The sequence below is a fragment of the Symphodus melops genome, assembly GCF_947650265.1.
Source record: "Symphodus melops genome assembly, chromosome: 1".
Lineage (NCBI taxonomy): Eukaryota > Metazoa > Chordata > Actinopteri > Labriformes > Labridae > Symphodus > Symphodus melops.
In genome coordinates, this window is record NC_136691.1 from 37,233,799 (window position 1) to 37,250,463 (window position 16,665).

A 16,665-nucleotide genomic window follows, 5' to 3' on the forward strand; every position below is an offset into this window, starting at 1 on the left:
CAAACGACGGGTCATTTAGTTGTCCACATGTAATGTGTACAGAGTAAATGAACATGGTGGTGTCTATTGTCCCAGGAGGAAAACTCTTCCCTGAAACACTAGAGCTAATGAAATAGGGACCTATAAATAGCAGAGTCATTACTGAGAGAGTTGACGCGTTTGCACCAGTCTTTCACTCCAACCCTTTTTACACTAATAAACCTCTATTGCAGGAGACTCTGGAAAAGTTTATGTAATTGTATTTTATTATTTGGTCAAAAGACTAGCTTATCAATTAATGCAAGCTACAGCTCAAATAACCTGAATATTTGTATTATCACGATCATTAAATTTTTCAAAATTAACTTCATGTTCTGCAGGATTAAGGCCTTTTTGTGTTTTTTTCCTGATGGGAAAGTATTCTGAAGGATGCCTTTGGGTTTCATTATTTCATTTTGCCTGATAAGGTGAAAGCTGAGAGGATTAAAGGTGTGTATTCATAGCATTTACTTTATTTAAAGCAGCAGCAATCTGATCATTTTTTTAAATTTTAATGAAAGGATCATAACAACGTCACTTTCTTGGAGATGATTCATGATTAAAATGAATGGAGACTTTTGAAAGTTTTTTTCAGAAGCAGAGAATATTTTTTAAAAGCCCTAATTAAACTTTTTTTTTTTTTTTTTTAAATTTGCATTTTCGCAAATTTTCAAATGTTCAGTCTGTTCAAAGGAATTGTCCTTTTATTGACTCCATGGCTGAGTCGTGAAAAAAAATCTGTCCTAACTGACAGTGACGAGACAACAAGTTGTATCGTCCACTTTGCTGTATTTTCTTTAAAAAGGACACAGAAGTACAGTCTGCTTCTAAGGGGGGTCAGAGTTGAAGAAGTGCCAGTTTCATACATTTTACCTTCAGCAACAGGCAGACACTTAAAAAAAAAAATTGGCGTTCAAAGAGCTTCCAACAGCCCCGCTCCTCCTGCTGTAAACTCATTTCAATCAATCCTTCCTTTTTGCATCCCAAGCAGCCTCTGCTGGCTGCCACCGCCTGAAGATAACTATTTCACCACCTCTGTCATGCCTAATTAACAACTCAGATGTACAATTCAGAAATTTCGCAATTAACCTACTAAAATATTGTTGGAGGATGCTAATTGTTATGCCAGTTGCCATAAAGACTCATTTGCATAACGTATGTGCAAAAAACAATTATGAGCTGTTGATCGCGCAGGAGCCTGCGGAAAGCGCTCAGAGCGATGGAGGGGGAGCGAGGGAGACGTTTGCAAGATGGGGGCTTGTGTGTGCAGATGGAGGGACAGCACTGAATCACCGTGCACAAGAAGAAGAAAAAAAAAAAAAAAAAGAGAGAAAAACTGATTTGAGGAGCCGTGCGTTAAGATACCAGAGCGCTCCGGCACAGAGGCATCTATCTGCACAGCACAAAAGCATTTTCCCTTCCAAATGAAACTGATATGTACACTCTTGTTTTTTCTCTCTCTCTCTGCGTGGCTCTCCCTCTTTTCATCCTTGCTGATGGGGAAATGGAGGGTATTTGGGAGCTACTTAGATAATAGCCACATCTTCCCCAGTCCCCCTTGTGCTTTAGAGGAGGAAGCACAAGTGGCCCTGCCATTGAGCCAGTCAGGAACCCAGCTGTGCGCAAGCTATTCGGCACAACACTATCTAGTCTCTGCAGCCGCATCACTGGGGCTCTGTGAGACAAAAAGCAGCCAAAGTCAATTGTCTCTCCTGCTGAATGGCTTTCTGTTCTTTGTCAGGCATTTACTGGAGATTTTGCAGCGTGAAAAAAAACAAAAACAAAAAAAAACTCTCAGGTGGACAAATAAAGTCAAAATAAATTCTGTTCCCTTGCTTTTTTATTTGAACTACAGTTGCAAAAAAAAAGGGAAAAAAAGAGAGTTTGTATTAATAATTAGAACCCAATTGGAATTAGAGGGGTCATTAAGTTTGTCAGGAATTATTGAAATTAATCTTCCCTGTAGATTTCAGAAATGCTTACCTCCTCAGTCCTAACTCTATTTACTGCAGGTAATGCTTTTAGTCAGCCTTGCATGTGGTTAATTACAGGCTCATCCTGAACTCTATTTAATTAACACACTGTTTTCCGAGCTCAACATTACATATATCGAAGGCGACCCCACGAAAGCATGTTTAGCGCTTTGCAGAACATGTGCAACCATCACAGCAACACTGGCTCCGACTCCCTCACTAATCCACTGCTCTGAACACTGGGTCGGAGCATTTATCAGCCTGAATCTGCCACACTCTCTCTCTCTCTCTCTCTCTCTCTCTCTCTCTCTGTCTCTCTCTCTGTCTCTCCCTCCCCTACCTCTCAAGACCCCCTGTTTCTGAACCTGACGAGTCAAAGGTCAGCAAAACAACAAGTCAATACGCAGCCAAAAGAAGCGCCGTGCAGCTGAGAGAGCTGTGGAGAGGGGCTAAGCCTCTCTGTGGCACTCCGTGATTTAGCCTGTAATAGTTTTCTGTAATCTCTTTCTATTGATTAAACCTCACATCAAAGAGGAGTCCTGCTACAGAACCTCTCTTTTCCTGGTCAGAAATACCATATGGAGGTAATCTTTCACCTTTGTTATTCTTGCCGCTCCCGCTGCTGCTGCTGCTGGGAGCCTCTCTTCCAAGCCAAGCATGAGAGCAGGACGAGGCAGCAGGATAAAACAAACCCCGGCACACAGGAATAACTGCAAAACTCATCTGAATCACAGGCAATTTTACCTCAATGCCTTCATTGTCCTTGCATGCAGCCTTCAGGGAAACAAAGGTACAACATGAATGCATCCTTTGTGCTGAAACATGAGGGAATAAAACGTTTAATTTAAAAAAAAAAAAAAAAAAAAAAAAAAAATCACACGTGCACAAAAAGAAAAAAAACATCACACACTGAAGGACAAAGAACAGCTCATGCCAGCCATGTCTCACATTCAGCTTATCTAAATGCAAAACCAAGAAAATTTAAGGGGGAAAAAACCCTCCTGCTAAAAACACTCAATTTAGTGACAGGCAAATGACTTCACGCTGCCACTTAATCTCATTTCTTGCATAATGCTCTCTAATTAGCATATCAAAGTGAATTAATACTTCTAGGGCATTAGCAATGCAGAAACACACTGCAGCTCTACAATAACACTTAGAGTGCCAGAAACTTTGAAAACTCTTCAAAATGTCTTGCCATGACTGCAAAAAGCACTCCTTTACCTCTCTTGTCTACCCAAAATCTAAAAAAAAAAAACATGAGCGATTTCGAGCTCCTTTTGATAATGTGTCAGCAGTGATCACAAACTAAACATTTAACACAAACACTTCTGCAGCTTTGAAGCTGAACCCTGGACTCGCTTTTCATCCTCATGCCAGACAATAAGGCTGGATAACATGATACATGCGCGCAGTAATTACATCCATGATTCTTGGACCGCTTTCAAATTTATTATTAAAAGCCATTTTCAGCCATCGCTGGATCCCACGACTAAAAAAGACAGCCCCCCCCCCCCTTACACCCCACCCGTGCCATCTGAACGGACATGAAAGGGCCCAAGATGCCCTGAGAACGGTGCAGCAGGAGCCAGTGAAAGGATCACTGTGTGCAGCAAAAACAGGCTGGTCAACAAGGCCACCAGACCAGCTGAGCTCTGTCAATGACTGAGGGCTGGGGGGGTGGGGTGGGGGGGGGGGACTTTAAACCACAGGTTAACCATGCAGACATAAACCAAAACACATATACACTCACTTGTTCCTCCTCTCCTCCTATGTCTCATCTCTTCCTAAAACAGACTGAGTCCCCATGCAACACTAACACAGGCACATGTGGAAATGAATATTTATTTATTTTAAATTTCATGTCATTTAATCTTTTGTTTTTATCCTATTGTGAGCTGAATGTAAGCGCTTGGAGACAATCAAACTGGAGAGTCGTACAAGATTGTAACAAACAAACTGGTAAACCATCTGATGGAAGTAATACTCGGAGTAATCCCAACGTGAAAAACAGGAATTTTTTTTAAATAAATTGTTCAATATTTTTGTGACTGACTTTTACAATATTCACATTCAGCAACACGTCTGTACCAGAAAACTATTCTAAATCAAAGACTGCATACAACCAAAATGTGTGTGATACACGATCTCCCTCTTTCATTTGTCGAAACACAAACAAACAAACACACACACACACACACACACTAAAGGACCTCGGCTCGGCCGGGGACCCTCTGCCTGCCCCTGTGGACACCACCTGTGTTAGGAAGTTCATAAACTTTTATGATCTCTCTTGAGCCAGGTTCCTCATAAAGTGCACAAAGGTCACAAATCTGACCAGGGATCAGGTCTGTTAAATTACACCAATCTCACTGCATTGTTTTATTTCTATTCAGTGTTTTCTTCTTCAGAGAGAGAGACAAAATTCATTGAAGAACAACTGACTGATGGGTTTGGAATAATCCGAGCAACGGTTCAATTGTGCTCTGATTGTAATATTAGAACAAAACAAAACTACAAGGCAGAATAATCCAGGTATGTAAAAAGCGAAAATAAAAATGTTGTTTTCATTTGATAATATTAATTAAAACTAGGTTGTGTCCCTTGCACTTTGTGCTGAGGTTTGGAAACACTTATCTGTCTGCACAGGAGGTAACTTTTTCATAATAAACTACAGTAGAGTTTGAAAAATATCCAAACTTCTTGCATAAAAATGTTTGCAGTGTTTCCAGATATAAATGTCTCTGCAAATATGTGGATACATGCGTGCTCACTCACTGAAAGTTTTCAACCTTAGTCCTAGAAATCTGCAGACTTGACTCTCATAGAGAGGAACTGTACGAAAAGGAAAAAAAATATTTTCTGCAATGTTCGATTATTTTCTACAATCTGATGACGAGCTTGCATTATATCAGGATGTAGTGATATAGTGAAATCAGCACTCGGCTACAGTGCAATTATTGATTGAGGGTGTAGCTGCAGCTTTTTTTTGTAAAAATGTGGTCTTTGTTGTCTGGTTTTAGATCAGTGTGATCTTAGCCATACAGAGCATATGCTGCGGGATCTCCCCATCCTGTGCAGTGCCAGAGTAGTGAGGCTGAAAGCTGGAGCGCACTTTCTGTTTTAATTCATGCAACCAGTGCTGGAGAAGATGCTTCTGCAGATATGAGAGCATCTCCAGCGTCAATTGCACCTCCATTGTGACAACATGCTGTGTCTGTTTGACCCGATGACATATTTAGAGAAAGTGACTGATTTATCTGGACAGAGGTAACCTGTGACCTGGATGTATCAGATCACTGGGAAGTTAACATGTCTGTGTGCAGGTGTGATTTTCCTCCTATTTCTAATATGTTAATTAAAAAAAAAGATCTTACCTGTCTTTTCTTTGATTTCACAGAGAACGCTGAAGAGTGCTGGTTTCATTCTGTGACAGTTCAGTCCATGTTTCCTGTTTCAGTATAAGACAAGATAAAATACTGAAATAAATTCACTGAAAACCCATATGATACATACTACACCTTGAGATTTTAACTTTAGTTGAAGCATTAGGTCTTTCAATGTTCCAACATAACTAGTCTGTCATTAAAAGTGATCCATTTAGTACTTGCTTAAAGTTATCAAGGAAATCTATTGGTTTTGTTTGAACTTTGTGTAGGCTGTTACTTCTTTATAAATGTAATGAGTATTGACAGCTGATTGATGCAATGAGTATTTAAACATGAATTTTCAGCATTTGATATAGTTTCATATCATCAGAATTTTTACTTCTGGATGTGTGTGCAGAAACTTTTAGAACAAGGCTGGTTGGCACACAAGCAGTTTCTCTAAAATGCTCACGTCCTCTTACTGACAACTTTCTCACTTGCTAAACACACCTCGGTGTGAGATTATCATTAAAGCCACTTCAGCCTATTGTTATGCATGGGGGACTTAAGTTAAGCGGGCCACATCTCAATAATGATGCGTTCAGCGTTTCGGGGAGGGGGGCCAAGTTAATAAAAGATATAAATCAACCAACTTTGCTTGCGCCTCGTCCAGACTCTGATCAGTTATGGTCATTATTTGATGCAGAATGTCACCAATGTCTTGTTTTCTTCCGTCTCCGTCCGTCCCATCGTGTCCATGTGGAGGCGGCAGTGCCATGCCTCCTTGTACCGAGTGGCCGGCCAGACTCACGCCGCCGAGGGACTGCATGATCCGGGCTTGATCATCCATAGTAGCTGCTAAAGAGTCTGTGCACTGAGCCACACAAATTGAAAAACTCATATACGAAATGGGTTAAAACATGTACCGCAGACAGGAGGGATGCACGGTTGTGGGATTTCTTCAACGATGCAACGCACACACGTTTCTCGGATTTAAAAAAAAACACCTAGCAGTGGTGTTTTAGCGTAAATCTTGAGTCCAAGTTCTCGCTGTCCTCTCGCTTTTTTACGCGCGGTCCAAAGTGCCAAAACGCGTTAATGTGTCAGTAGAAAAACGCATAAATCTTCTTTCTTCTTTGAAACTTCTTTGTCAAAATTGCCGGTCCATCGTTCCTTGCGCGGATCCTCGTGCCAATCTGTCTTTTCTCTTGGATTTGACGGCTGCTAGAGACAGAAACGCTCCTGGTGATCTCTCATTTATTAGCGCTCTTCGTTGGATTCCCGGCGCATTTCCTCTCCAAAGAAAAAAATGTCCAAATCCTCCTCGCGAAGCACCGGCAAGAAAAAAATATCCAATGTGGAAACGTGTAAACACATACAAAAATCTTGCATGTGTTGCCAACTATAAATGTGTAGAAATGATTCCCGCGTATAAAAAAAAAACACAAGCTGCGGCTTAAGGTGTCCAAATGTGACTATAAAAATATGAAATGTAGAAAAAAAAAAAGTTGTGTTTAGAAAAAAAATGAAAGAGAAATTAATGAGGACACAACGCTGTGTAAAGGCGATGCGCAAAAAATATGTTGCCCTGCTGAAATTTATGAGCTCCAGCCTCTGCCTGTGTGTGTTTTATGTTGTTTGATGGCAGCGGTAGTGAGCGATTGACAGTGTGCCAATGCCACTCACTCAGTGCAGACGTGTCAGAGCAGGGAACAAGGCTCGAAAAAAAAATAAAAAATACAAAATACGGAATGAAAATGCACGCTCCGCCCTGCAGAGGAGGGGTCTATATTCTTGTCACTTCTCGCCTGAACACCGAAAAACAAAATGTTAAGAGCTAGTACTTAGGATGGTGATTATAATGATGAAAGCTCGGAACAGTTCCCTCTCTCTCTTTCTCGCAGTAGCGGCAGCACGATATCCTCTTTTCCTCAGGCATGCACGTGCAGCAATGTGCATATTCTTTAGCAATAATACAGATTTAGCCCTGCAACCACACAGGCAAATACATAATGAGAGTTTTTATACAGTTTGATGTAGAACTGTGTAGTCCCTGTAAGCCCTGGTTCAAGCCTGGCAGGCAGTAGACATGTTTATATTATTGGAAAGTAAAGCTCCTAGACCAATCACAGCCCAGAGTGACGAAGACTGACGATCAGCGCGTCCTATTACTGGCAGATGCATGATGCTGAGAGCCCACCCACTTCATCCCTCCATCTTCACACCGCTTGTATAAAAGGATGGGAACTTCTGATTGGTCGTTGCCACGAGTGACATCCATTGCACAAGCAGGCGGCGCTGCTCCGTGCTCCTCCGCAGTTGCTATGGCAGCAGACAAGTTGTTGAGCTGGATGCAAGGCAGCAAATATACTGTGCACCTCTACAATAAGCTAGAAGAGGATAGGTTTATTTAAGAAAATGTAATTAGATATATGTATAGCTTCATTTTAGGAACATTTCTTAATAACAGAGCAGGGATGTAAACTGTGGAGGCACGTTTTATTAAATTGAAAATCAGCCTGTACTAAAAGTAGGTCTTCAAAATTACAAAGCATCGATGCTGAAGTTTTGGCAGAAAGGTTTTGTTTGATATGAGTGTGATCATTGGTAACCACAGAAGATAAGGATTCACAGTATGTATTCTGCTGCCACAAAACTGTTTATTCACATTAATGTCCAGTCAATGTAACAACAACCATGAATGAAATTTCTCTAAAAATTAAACACAGAAGAGCATCAACCTTATCAATAAGAGATGGACAGACGGAGAGAGAGAGACTGCCAAAAATTACATTTGAAGATGTGTACATCACTTAGTTTTAACACTTTGTCAAAATTGCCTGTACATAGAAACACTCTTTCCTCTCTTTACACTTTTCTGTTTTAATTTCAGTCATATTGCACTCTTGTTTCAACTTGTATGCCGACAGGGCAAACACAGATTGAAGTCTTGTCAGTCTTCATCATTATTTACTTCGTGACCTGTACTGATGGAGAAGTATTAACTGCAGTGTTTTCTCTAACATGTGAGCACTGAAAATTGTAAGAAAATCTCAACTGTTCAGAGATTCTGTGGTTGTTGTATTTTCCAGCATGTTGATTTTTGTTTTGCATCCAAAACGTTTTTGTTTTTTTTGTTTTTGTTTTGTTTTTTATTAATTAGGAAGGTTTTTATTATGGGATGTACTTGTTAGTTATCAGCACTTAAATATTATTGACACAATTAAAAATGTCACTGATAAATTACTTTGTGTTATAAAACAAACAAAAAAAAACTCCAACAGGGCCACAATTCTCATAGGTTTGTTTAATTGTTGGAAGAAAAAAAAACTACAGCACAGTGTTCGCAATGTGACACTGATATTATGTGCTAGAGGAGTATAGAGAGCTACAGGTTTAATGGAACTTTTGGCTTTAAATTAAACCTGTAACTTGTTCGAAATGGGAGCTGATTCTTTACGTTGATTAATTTGTTGGTGTTTTCCCAACTGTGTTACAAAGAGTAAACTCTTTCTAGACTTACCACATGCAATTGGTTCAATTAAAAAAAAAAAAAAAAAACCTAGTTTGTTTCTCAATTTCACAAACTCCTTAAATACTGACTGAAGTGTAAACTTTGTAAAACATTTTAGTCTGTGACATTCTTAAATGGTTCCTTATTTCATTGGTATATGAATAGGTACAAAAACATCTTGATTCATGTTTTGAAATCACAGCTTAGATACAAAAAAACAGGACCCAATTTTGACAAAATTAGTTTAATAAAAGATGTGATCCATTAACTTATAATCTTAAGAAATAAGTATTTAACATTTGGTCCTCCTTTTAGAGAGGAGATAACATCACTCTGCTGTTATCTGACCAGTTTAGGAAATAAATGAGAACGAGTTAAATATCTTTATGACATATGGTTATTGTAGCACAGTTTGATAGAGAATAGATGAAACAACACAGGTAAACAAACAAAAAAAAAAGACTGGGCATCATGTTTCATAATTACAGTCTTAAATTTGTCATGAAAATAATTTTAGGACGTCTTTGAAGTCAAAAGATTTTAAAGTTTATTAAGAACGTAAATCTAAAGTTTGTCATTTTAATTTTCTAAGTTTTCAACACATGGAAATAAAGTTGTCTTTAGCATCGTGTGTGTTTTCTGCTCATTCATTTGACCTTGAAGTATCGGAGCAGCACACATTTGAGTTGAGCGTCTGGGAGTCCCAGGACTACTGCATTTATCACTGAAATACTGAGCTGTCAAGTCACACTGCATACCTGTCAGGCAGGGCTCAAAGGTACAGCTCGAGCTCCTCTCCTCTGTTGCAGAGCATGATTCTTCATTGCATTGCATAGCTGAGCCTATTCACCGCTGTTTTCAGCCATATGTCAACATAATTCATTTCCACATGTGACAGCTCCTTACAGCCAGACACTGTGGCGCTACAAGTTCACAAAACCTTGTTTACGTCACCAAGAAGATATGCTCCCCAATGCTTTCAGTGCACTTCATTTAAAAACAATATTCCTGAATGCCTGAAAGTGCTACCGAAATAAATTACATGTAACTTGACAAGTTGCTTCTGCATTCTCTGTACATTAGGTTAAATAAAATGACAATATTTTTACAAATGAGCCGAGCCAGGCATAGGAATTAACACCTACGAGTGCAGAGACAACACTTTGTCATCATGCTTCTCGTTGTGACATCTGAAAAGACCCACAGGTGCTGTAGAAAGTGACTGTGTTGTCATATTTCATTTAGGCATCCTTCTGCAAAGCTGTAATTGCCTAATTAGCTTGTTAATTAGGAGATTAGCATTTACTGATAGAGTGGCTTGCTCTGTTGTTATGAGAGTAATACAGATTAAGTGAGAAGTTATGGGTCCATGATTTCACGATTTCGCTGTCCACAAAAGGGTCACAAATCATTAAAAGATTTGTGAAGTCGCTGCGTGTTTTACATCTGAAGATGGTGCTCATCTTTTCTCCCATTTTCCTTCCATCAGAATCGGTGTTGAAGGCGGCGTCTGCAGCCAGTCAGACGATAAAGCTCCTGGTCAGAAGGATTGGCGGAAATGACAGAGCAGAAGGTGCCAGAAACATTACTAAACCATTTATGGACAGTCTTTTATTTGGTTTGGATACTTTATTCACATGTATTTCCTGGTTTTAATCGTTAGCATGCTTTTACTTCTCTTCATTACTGTTGAACACACAAAAGTAGAAACAGTTCAAATGAATATTTGCTGAATCCTTTGCTTTGTGTAGGACAATGATATCTAGTGAGTGGAGCCTTGAAGAAGTCCAGTGAGTGTTTGCAGACAATGGAAGACTTTTTTTAGATTCTTAACCTGCACAGTGAGAAAAACCTAAATGAGAGTGCATTGAAGAGTCTTATCTGTGCAATATAGATAAAGTATCTAAAGACTCATAATGGCTACAGATGCAGATGTGAAGAAGAGGCAATTTTGTTTAATTTATGCACTTTTTATTCTTAATAAGATGGGATTTATATAGCACCTGTTTTTTTAAGTCCAGCAAAAAGTGAATTGCAGTAATTAAGTCTGCTGGAGATGAAAGAGTGAACCAGCTTTTCAGAGGCTCACTGTGACAGGAAACATCAAACTTATATGTTTCTGAGATGGTAGAAGGCTTTTTGGAGGATATTTGCTACATGCTTTTGAAAGTCACGATCTACCATCACACTTAGGTTTTTAGCATGCACACACAGTTTTACATGCAGTGGGGTTGGCAAACAAATAATCTGGTCCCTCAGAGTCATATGACCTACCTAAAGCATCTTTGTTTCGTCCTGATTCAGTTTTAAAAAGTGCGTTGCTATCCCACATCTGATGTCTGCAATGCACTGACTAAGATCCCTGATTGGCATTAATGGATATGTATAGCTGAGTGTCATCAGCAGAGTAATGATATTAAATGTCATATTGCTTGGGTCAATCATAGCTGAATGACTGGCTCAAGTGGGAGAATATAGCACATTAAAAAGCAGAGGACCAAGACTGGACTCTTGTGGAATTTCATATATAGCATAGCAGTTGACACAGTGAAATCATTTTGTAAGAAGAATACAAATTTGCAAAGAAACTATCGTGGCTGTAAAATACATTTAGTGGACTAAACAGTACGTTGCAATTGAATTGTTTTAAATTTAAAGTACAGTACTTTTTTATTTGCACCCACCTACAGGTTGTACTCTGTTTTGGTGCTTGAAAGGTAGATAACGATGTAGGAAATATTGCATCTGCTAATGAGTCTTGTTAACTCCCCTTGTGGTGATTAAATCATTTCTAGTGTTAGTGTGGGAGGGAAACTAATAAACTGCTAAGAATGTTTAATGGACAATTAGAGAGTTGAAACGTCTCCAAGATGTTTGTGGGACAGGATGGGGTTTATCTGGTGACTTTATAGGTTTTTCTGTGGTTTATGGCTTAAAAAAAAGTTGACAGCAAACATCCAAAAAGAGAGGTCTCCATTTGAACATTCTTTATTAATTCACCACATTGACTGTAACCTCAGCTACTCCTCTGTGCACTTCATACATGTGTATTGAATATACACGTGATGAAAATCAGGATTTTTCTCACAAACTTGACCTTTTGACAAAGTTGTTGTCCCAGTAGTATGAGAAGTATCATATCTAAAGAATCAGTTCCTTAAGGAAGTCAAGACAGATGTAAGAGATCAGGAGCCGGCAGTAATCGGGTAGTGGTGGGGGGTGGGGGGTACACAGCTATACCGCTCACCACGATCAATCATACTCTACTTGTCCTCCCTCGACTCTCTCGCTGTTACTGTCTCCACTGAATGCACTTCTCTCTTTGCTTAAAATTATTACACAGGCCATAAACCCAGAGAGGTGAGTGTCCTGCTAATGTGGGTACATGTAGTGGTTGCAGCAACCTTTAAGATGGGCTTGCTGGTGAGTGGAGGTGGTGGCGGTGGCTTGGACACGGGCCATATACTGTGATCAATAGCAGAGACACGGATTGACTGGAGGAGGCATTTTAAGTCCGAACATTTTAACTGACGTCCAGGATGCAGCTGAATTGATTCTCAGGCGCAGAACAGTGCAGTGCTTTAACTGCAAAAAATGTATCCATGTCAGAGATTTGTTAGTCATCTGAAGGGCTTTGCTCACCCAGGCTTGGTAGTCTTTACCAGTATGGTAATCTAGTCCGTTGTTTCCTCCATTCTTTTTTTTTTTTTTACCCTACCCTAAGAAAACATGAAGTTAATCAAATGTATGTACAAACAGACTTTTAACAATGTTGGATTGACAATTCTCCAATATATGGGGCATCAAAATCCACACACTGAGAGATTCTGATTCTGTTTTCAGTTATACACCTGATGGCTCTCAGGAGGCAGCACATGTTGTAAAAAGGATGCTGGTGTCTTTAAGATATTCAAGACTGCGGGCTAAGCAAATCTGACATAAAGGCAGTTTTTCTCCCTTTATATCAAACTATGTCTAATTGGACGTATCCACAGTAGCAACTAAAGCGTGGAGAAAAATGTAGTATGAAGCTTCGTCATTACATGCATAGCAATTGCGCGGGTCGCTCAGTGTGAGTGGTATAAACGTCATCACCACGCCATGCTCTCCCATGGTGAACTGTCCTGCTCTGTTCACACTTACGCCCCTCTGACCTTACAGGGAGGCTGGCAGAGAAGATTCCAGGTAAAGTCAAGTGAAAAATTCTGCTGTTTGCATTCGCACATGCAACTCAACCTGAAAATGTTGGGGCACATCTTGTGCACATGTGAAAAACATTAAAGTAATATATAATATTTTCTATTAACGCCTATCGGATCAAATATTTTATCTGGGCAAAGTTCATATTTTTGTTTAGAATGGTATTGTCTGAATTCAAGAGCAAATATACAGAATAATTGTGTTATGTATCAATGTCTTTGTAAAAATGTTGTAGTGTAAGTACAATTATTTCCTTTAAATGTTCCTACTCCTGTAATGTAGCCCAACACATTTTCAAGATTTATTCCAAAGGCTTTAATGAGATTACATTAATGAGCCCAGATGTTTAGCAACAAAGAAAATGTATGGTTGATTTTTAAAAAAATCCTACGATTATATTGCAGATTTCAATAAGATCCATACATTTGCAAAAGTGTTGAGTTTTATCTTACATTATTTAAAACAATAACAGTTAAAAGCGAAAATGTTTGGCAACTGTTTTCTTCATCGTTCTTTAGCGAGTGTAAATAACACTGACTTTAGACTTGATCACATGCTCTGCCTCCTTCAAATGTTTAATTTTAAGGATTTAAACATTACATTTTACAACTTTTTTCCTCCCTTCAACATCAATTTGTCTGGTAATGAAGAGAAAATCTCAGAAGAGGTCAGGGTGTAGCGTGTCTAAATCACTACGGCCAGACTGCCCTCAACTCCGCTTGAGTATTGACATTATGCCAGCCATGACACCATAACTCAGCCCTCTGCGATGGTCATTTGATAAATGGTATCATAAATTGTTGACAAAACAATTTGTGATGTATTATGTTACCGATGGGTTGTACTGCTTATCAAATCAAGTAATCTGGCAGGGCTCTCCATTCATCAGCAAAAAGCAAGCGCTGGCTGTAGATAGTGATGACTTTGTTGCTTTGTCGACATGCAGCTCAAATGTAGTCTTGTTGGAAGCAGAGAGAGCAGCTACCATCACAGTTTCATTATTTTTACGAGGCTCTTATGGAGTGGAAATGCTGGTATCTTTTTCTCTATTGAGAAAAATCATGTAGCATGAGCAGTATATTGTGCATTCTGTTTTTTAGCATTCTGTCTTATCTCATAATGGTATTATATTGAAAATCCTTGGTGCATAGAACATGGGGTGCAAACAAACATCCTTCTTTGGATTAGAAAAATAATGAAAAAAAAATTGCAAAAGGAGGTATAATTTTTATATTCTTATCAATATGTTACACACTGAAAAAGTCACTTGTTAAAGTCATGACATTTTCCTTTCTTGCCAAGAGTCAGTCAAGTCTGTTTGAACAATATCTGAACAACAAGGTGAAACAAGGTCTTTATGTAAGACACAAAGAGCAGTGAGAGATGAAGGACACACAAAGCACTTAAAAAAGCTTGTAGTAGGTCATAAAAGAGTAAAATGATATTTAAATAAAATAATTAACAGTAAGCAAGTACTTTTTTGCATGTTTTTAACATTTTATATTTTTTGACTCAACACTGCACAATTTTCTCTTGTTGCAAAAATGATGCTCAATTTTAAATATATGAGTTATATGCATACATTAAAGAAGATTTGTAACCATTTCTGCAGTAATATCAAATGATCCATCATGAGCTGAGGCCTTTTAAAATTTCATCTGTTATTTATTTTAAAAGTGATCAGGAGGTTTTAATGGTTGATTTTGCTGACACACATCAAGCTGTAGTTAAGACATGTGTTATTCTCTTTTTCAAACATTTGTCATCCCGTGTTTCTCATAAAAAAACCCCAAGATGCCAGCTAGAAATAATCTCATTGTGCCTTAAACTCAACAGTGAGTTTATTAGCAATGGACTGTGACAAGCAGTGGTGAGAATGTGACCGTACTCACCAATTGCTGTCTTTTTTTCCCTCTTAAGTGTCCTGTATGGAGAGCTCAAAGTAAAGAAAAATGAAAACAAAAAGAAATCAAGAAAAAGATCAGGTGTCTCTGAGCAGTCAGCCTGGTTTGTGTAATCAGGAGCTTTTTAATAAATGCTAAAAGCAAATATTCTTTATTTTTAGCCTCTATGAAGTCATTACACTTTTTATTGTCAGCATGCTTCAAACATCTCCAGGTGCGTATATCTGTCTGTGTCCCGCTCGTCTTGTTAGCAAGGCATTCACGTGAAAACATGCACTACAATATTTATGAAGTACACCAGCACACAGCCTCCGCTACAGCCAATTTTCTGTTGAATTATTTGATCTTAAAAGCCAATGCTCCACAAAAGCGTCATGCTCTTGATCAAGAAACAATGTTGTGTCTTTTCATCACGCCTTTCTTTGCTGGAAGTTGCTTGTCCATCCGTTCTCTGACAGTGTGCGACCCCTGGGCTTCAAAGATACATTGAAGTTGTGCAAATAATCTGTCAAGCAAGAAGACCAATGACTATAACAACATCTGTCCGGCACATCTCAACCAACCTATTCATGAATGCAACGTTTGTTGTCGACATGACGGAAAATGTTTGTTGTCATCAAAGTATTTTAAAGTATTTTGAAGCCCTCAACCGCAGCTCAGCCGCTGTGTATTCCTTATCATTGTTTTAATGCGGTTTGTTGAGGAGCAGGGATTAGATGACCCACTGGCTTGTGACATTTAGTACTCGATATCTCACCAAGGAGGCAATGGGATTTATGAAATGGGTCATACACTTGCACATGAGTCTTACTTAAGCCTCCAGTTAAAGCTACATGACCTTAAGAAAGAGGGAAACGTATCACTGGAAAATGCTAATGTGGTGCATTTGGTGCACATTAATTCAGGACGTGAATATGGCACATTTTCCACTTCAGGAAAAGTAAAAATGGATCTTTAGAGTGATGCATTGTTTTCTCATCGAAACATTAAGGGAATCTGCTCTTTATCAATTAGCACTATGCCATTTGTTAATTGGTGATATCACAAAAGCTTTCATTAATTTTTTTGCAGTGATGTGCGATTTAGCAAAAAATGCTGATTTGAATGTTTTTTTGTGTGTGTCAGCAACATCTAGAAACTCAGTAATTAAACTGTGTATATGTACGTAAATGTCAGTCCCCTGTTTGCGCAATGGAGAGTTAGTTAGAAAGGTGTAGTTTTCAAAGCAGTTTTAGATTATTTATGTATTTGCATCAAAAGCAACCTTATGAGGTTGGTTAAATATGTTCCAAATAAAAAGCTCAATTTACTCCTCAACTTGCAGCGCCAACTTCTCCTGAAAGTGCACTAAGATCTCAAGGTTAATGCTTCTCAGGAGCCTTTACCTCTGGCCTTCTGTGCAGATCACAGTAATTAGGCTTTTCACATGTGAATTAAAACTGTATAAAAGGAAGAGGTCAGCTTTCATCATCTGACCGTGTGCCCTGTGAGAGGAGGAGAACACAGAGTTCAAAGGTTTCATATTACACAAAGTCTGAGGGGTGAATTATTTGACATGCACACCTTGAGCTTTTACTGTTTTTCTTGCACATATGTGCACCATTTCGATGTGTATGATACATTACACTGAAGCTCCGCATAAAACCTTGTCCTTGAAGAAAATCTGAATATGTAGCATTTATTTTTGC

At 38.9% G+C, this 16,665-nt stretch overlaps 1 protein-coding gene across 5 annotated transcripts in view; it reads right to left on the bottom strand.

Annotated features, from left to right (window-relative positions):
• Positions 1 to 7,424, bottom strand: part of pbx3b (pre-B-cell leukemia homeobox 3b) — a 58,993-nt gene extending 51,569 nt beyond the window's left edge. For 2 of the 5 annotated variants that reach the window (XM_079371045.1, XM_079371044.1), the window contains exons 1-2: positions 6,013 to 7,424; positions 5,369 to 5,442 (exon numbers count right to left, since the gene is read on the bottom strand). In XM_079371045.1, coding sequence (XP_079227171.1) covers positions 5,369 to 5,442; positions 6,013 to 6,260 — 322 coding nt within the window. In that variant the 5' untranslated portion in view covers positions 6,261 to 7,424. The remainder of the gene's footprint in view (positions 1 to 5,368; positions 5,443 to 6,012) is intronic. The other 3 variants (XM_079371047.1, XM_079371046.1, XM_079371048.1) reach the window with 2 other exon arrangements.
• Positions 7,425 to 16,665: the final 9,241 nt, after the last annotated feature.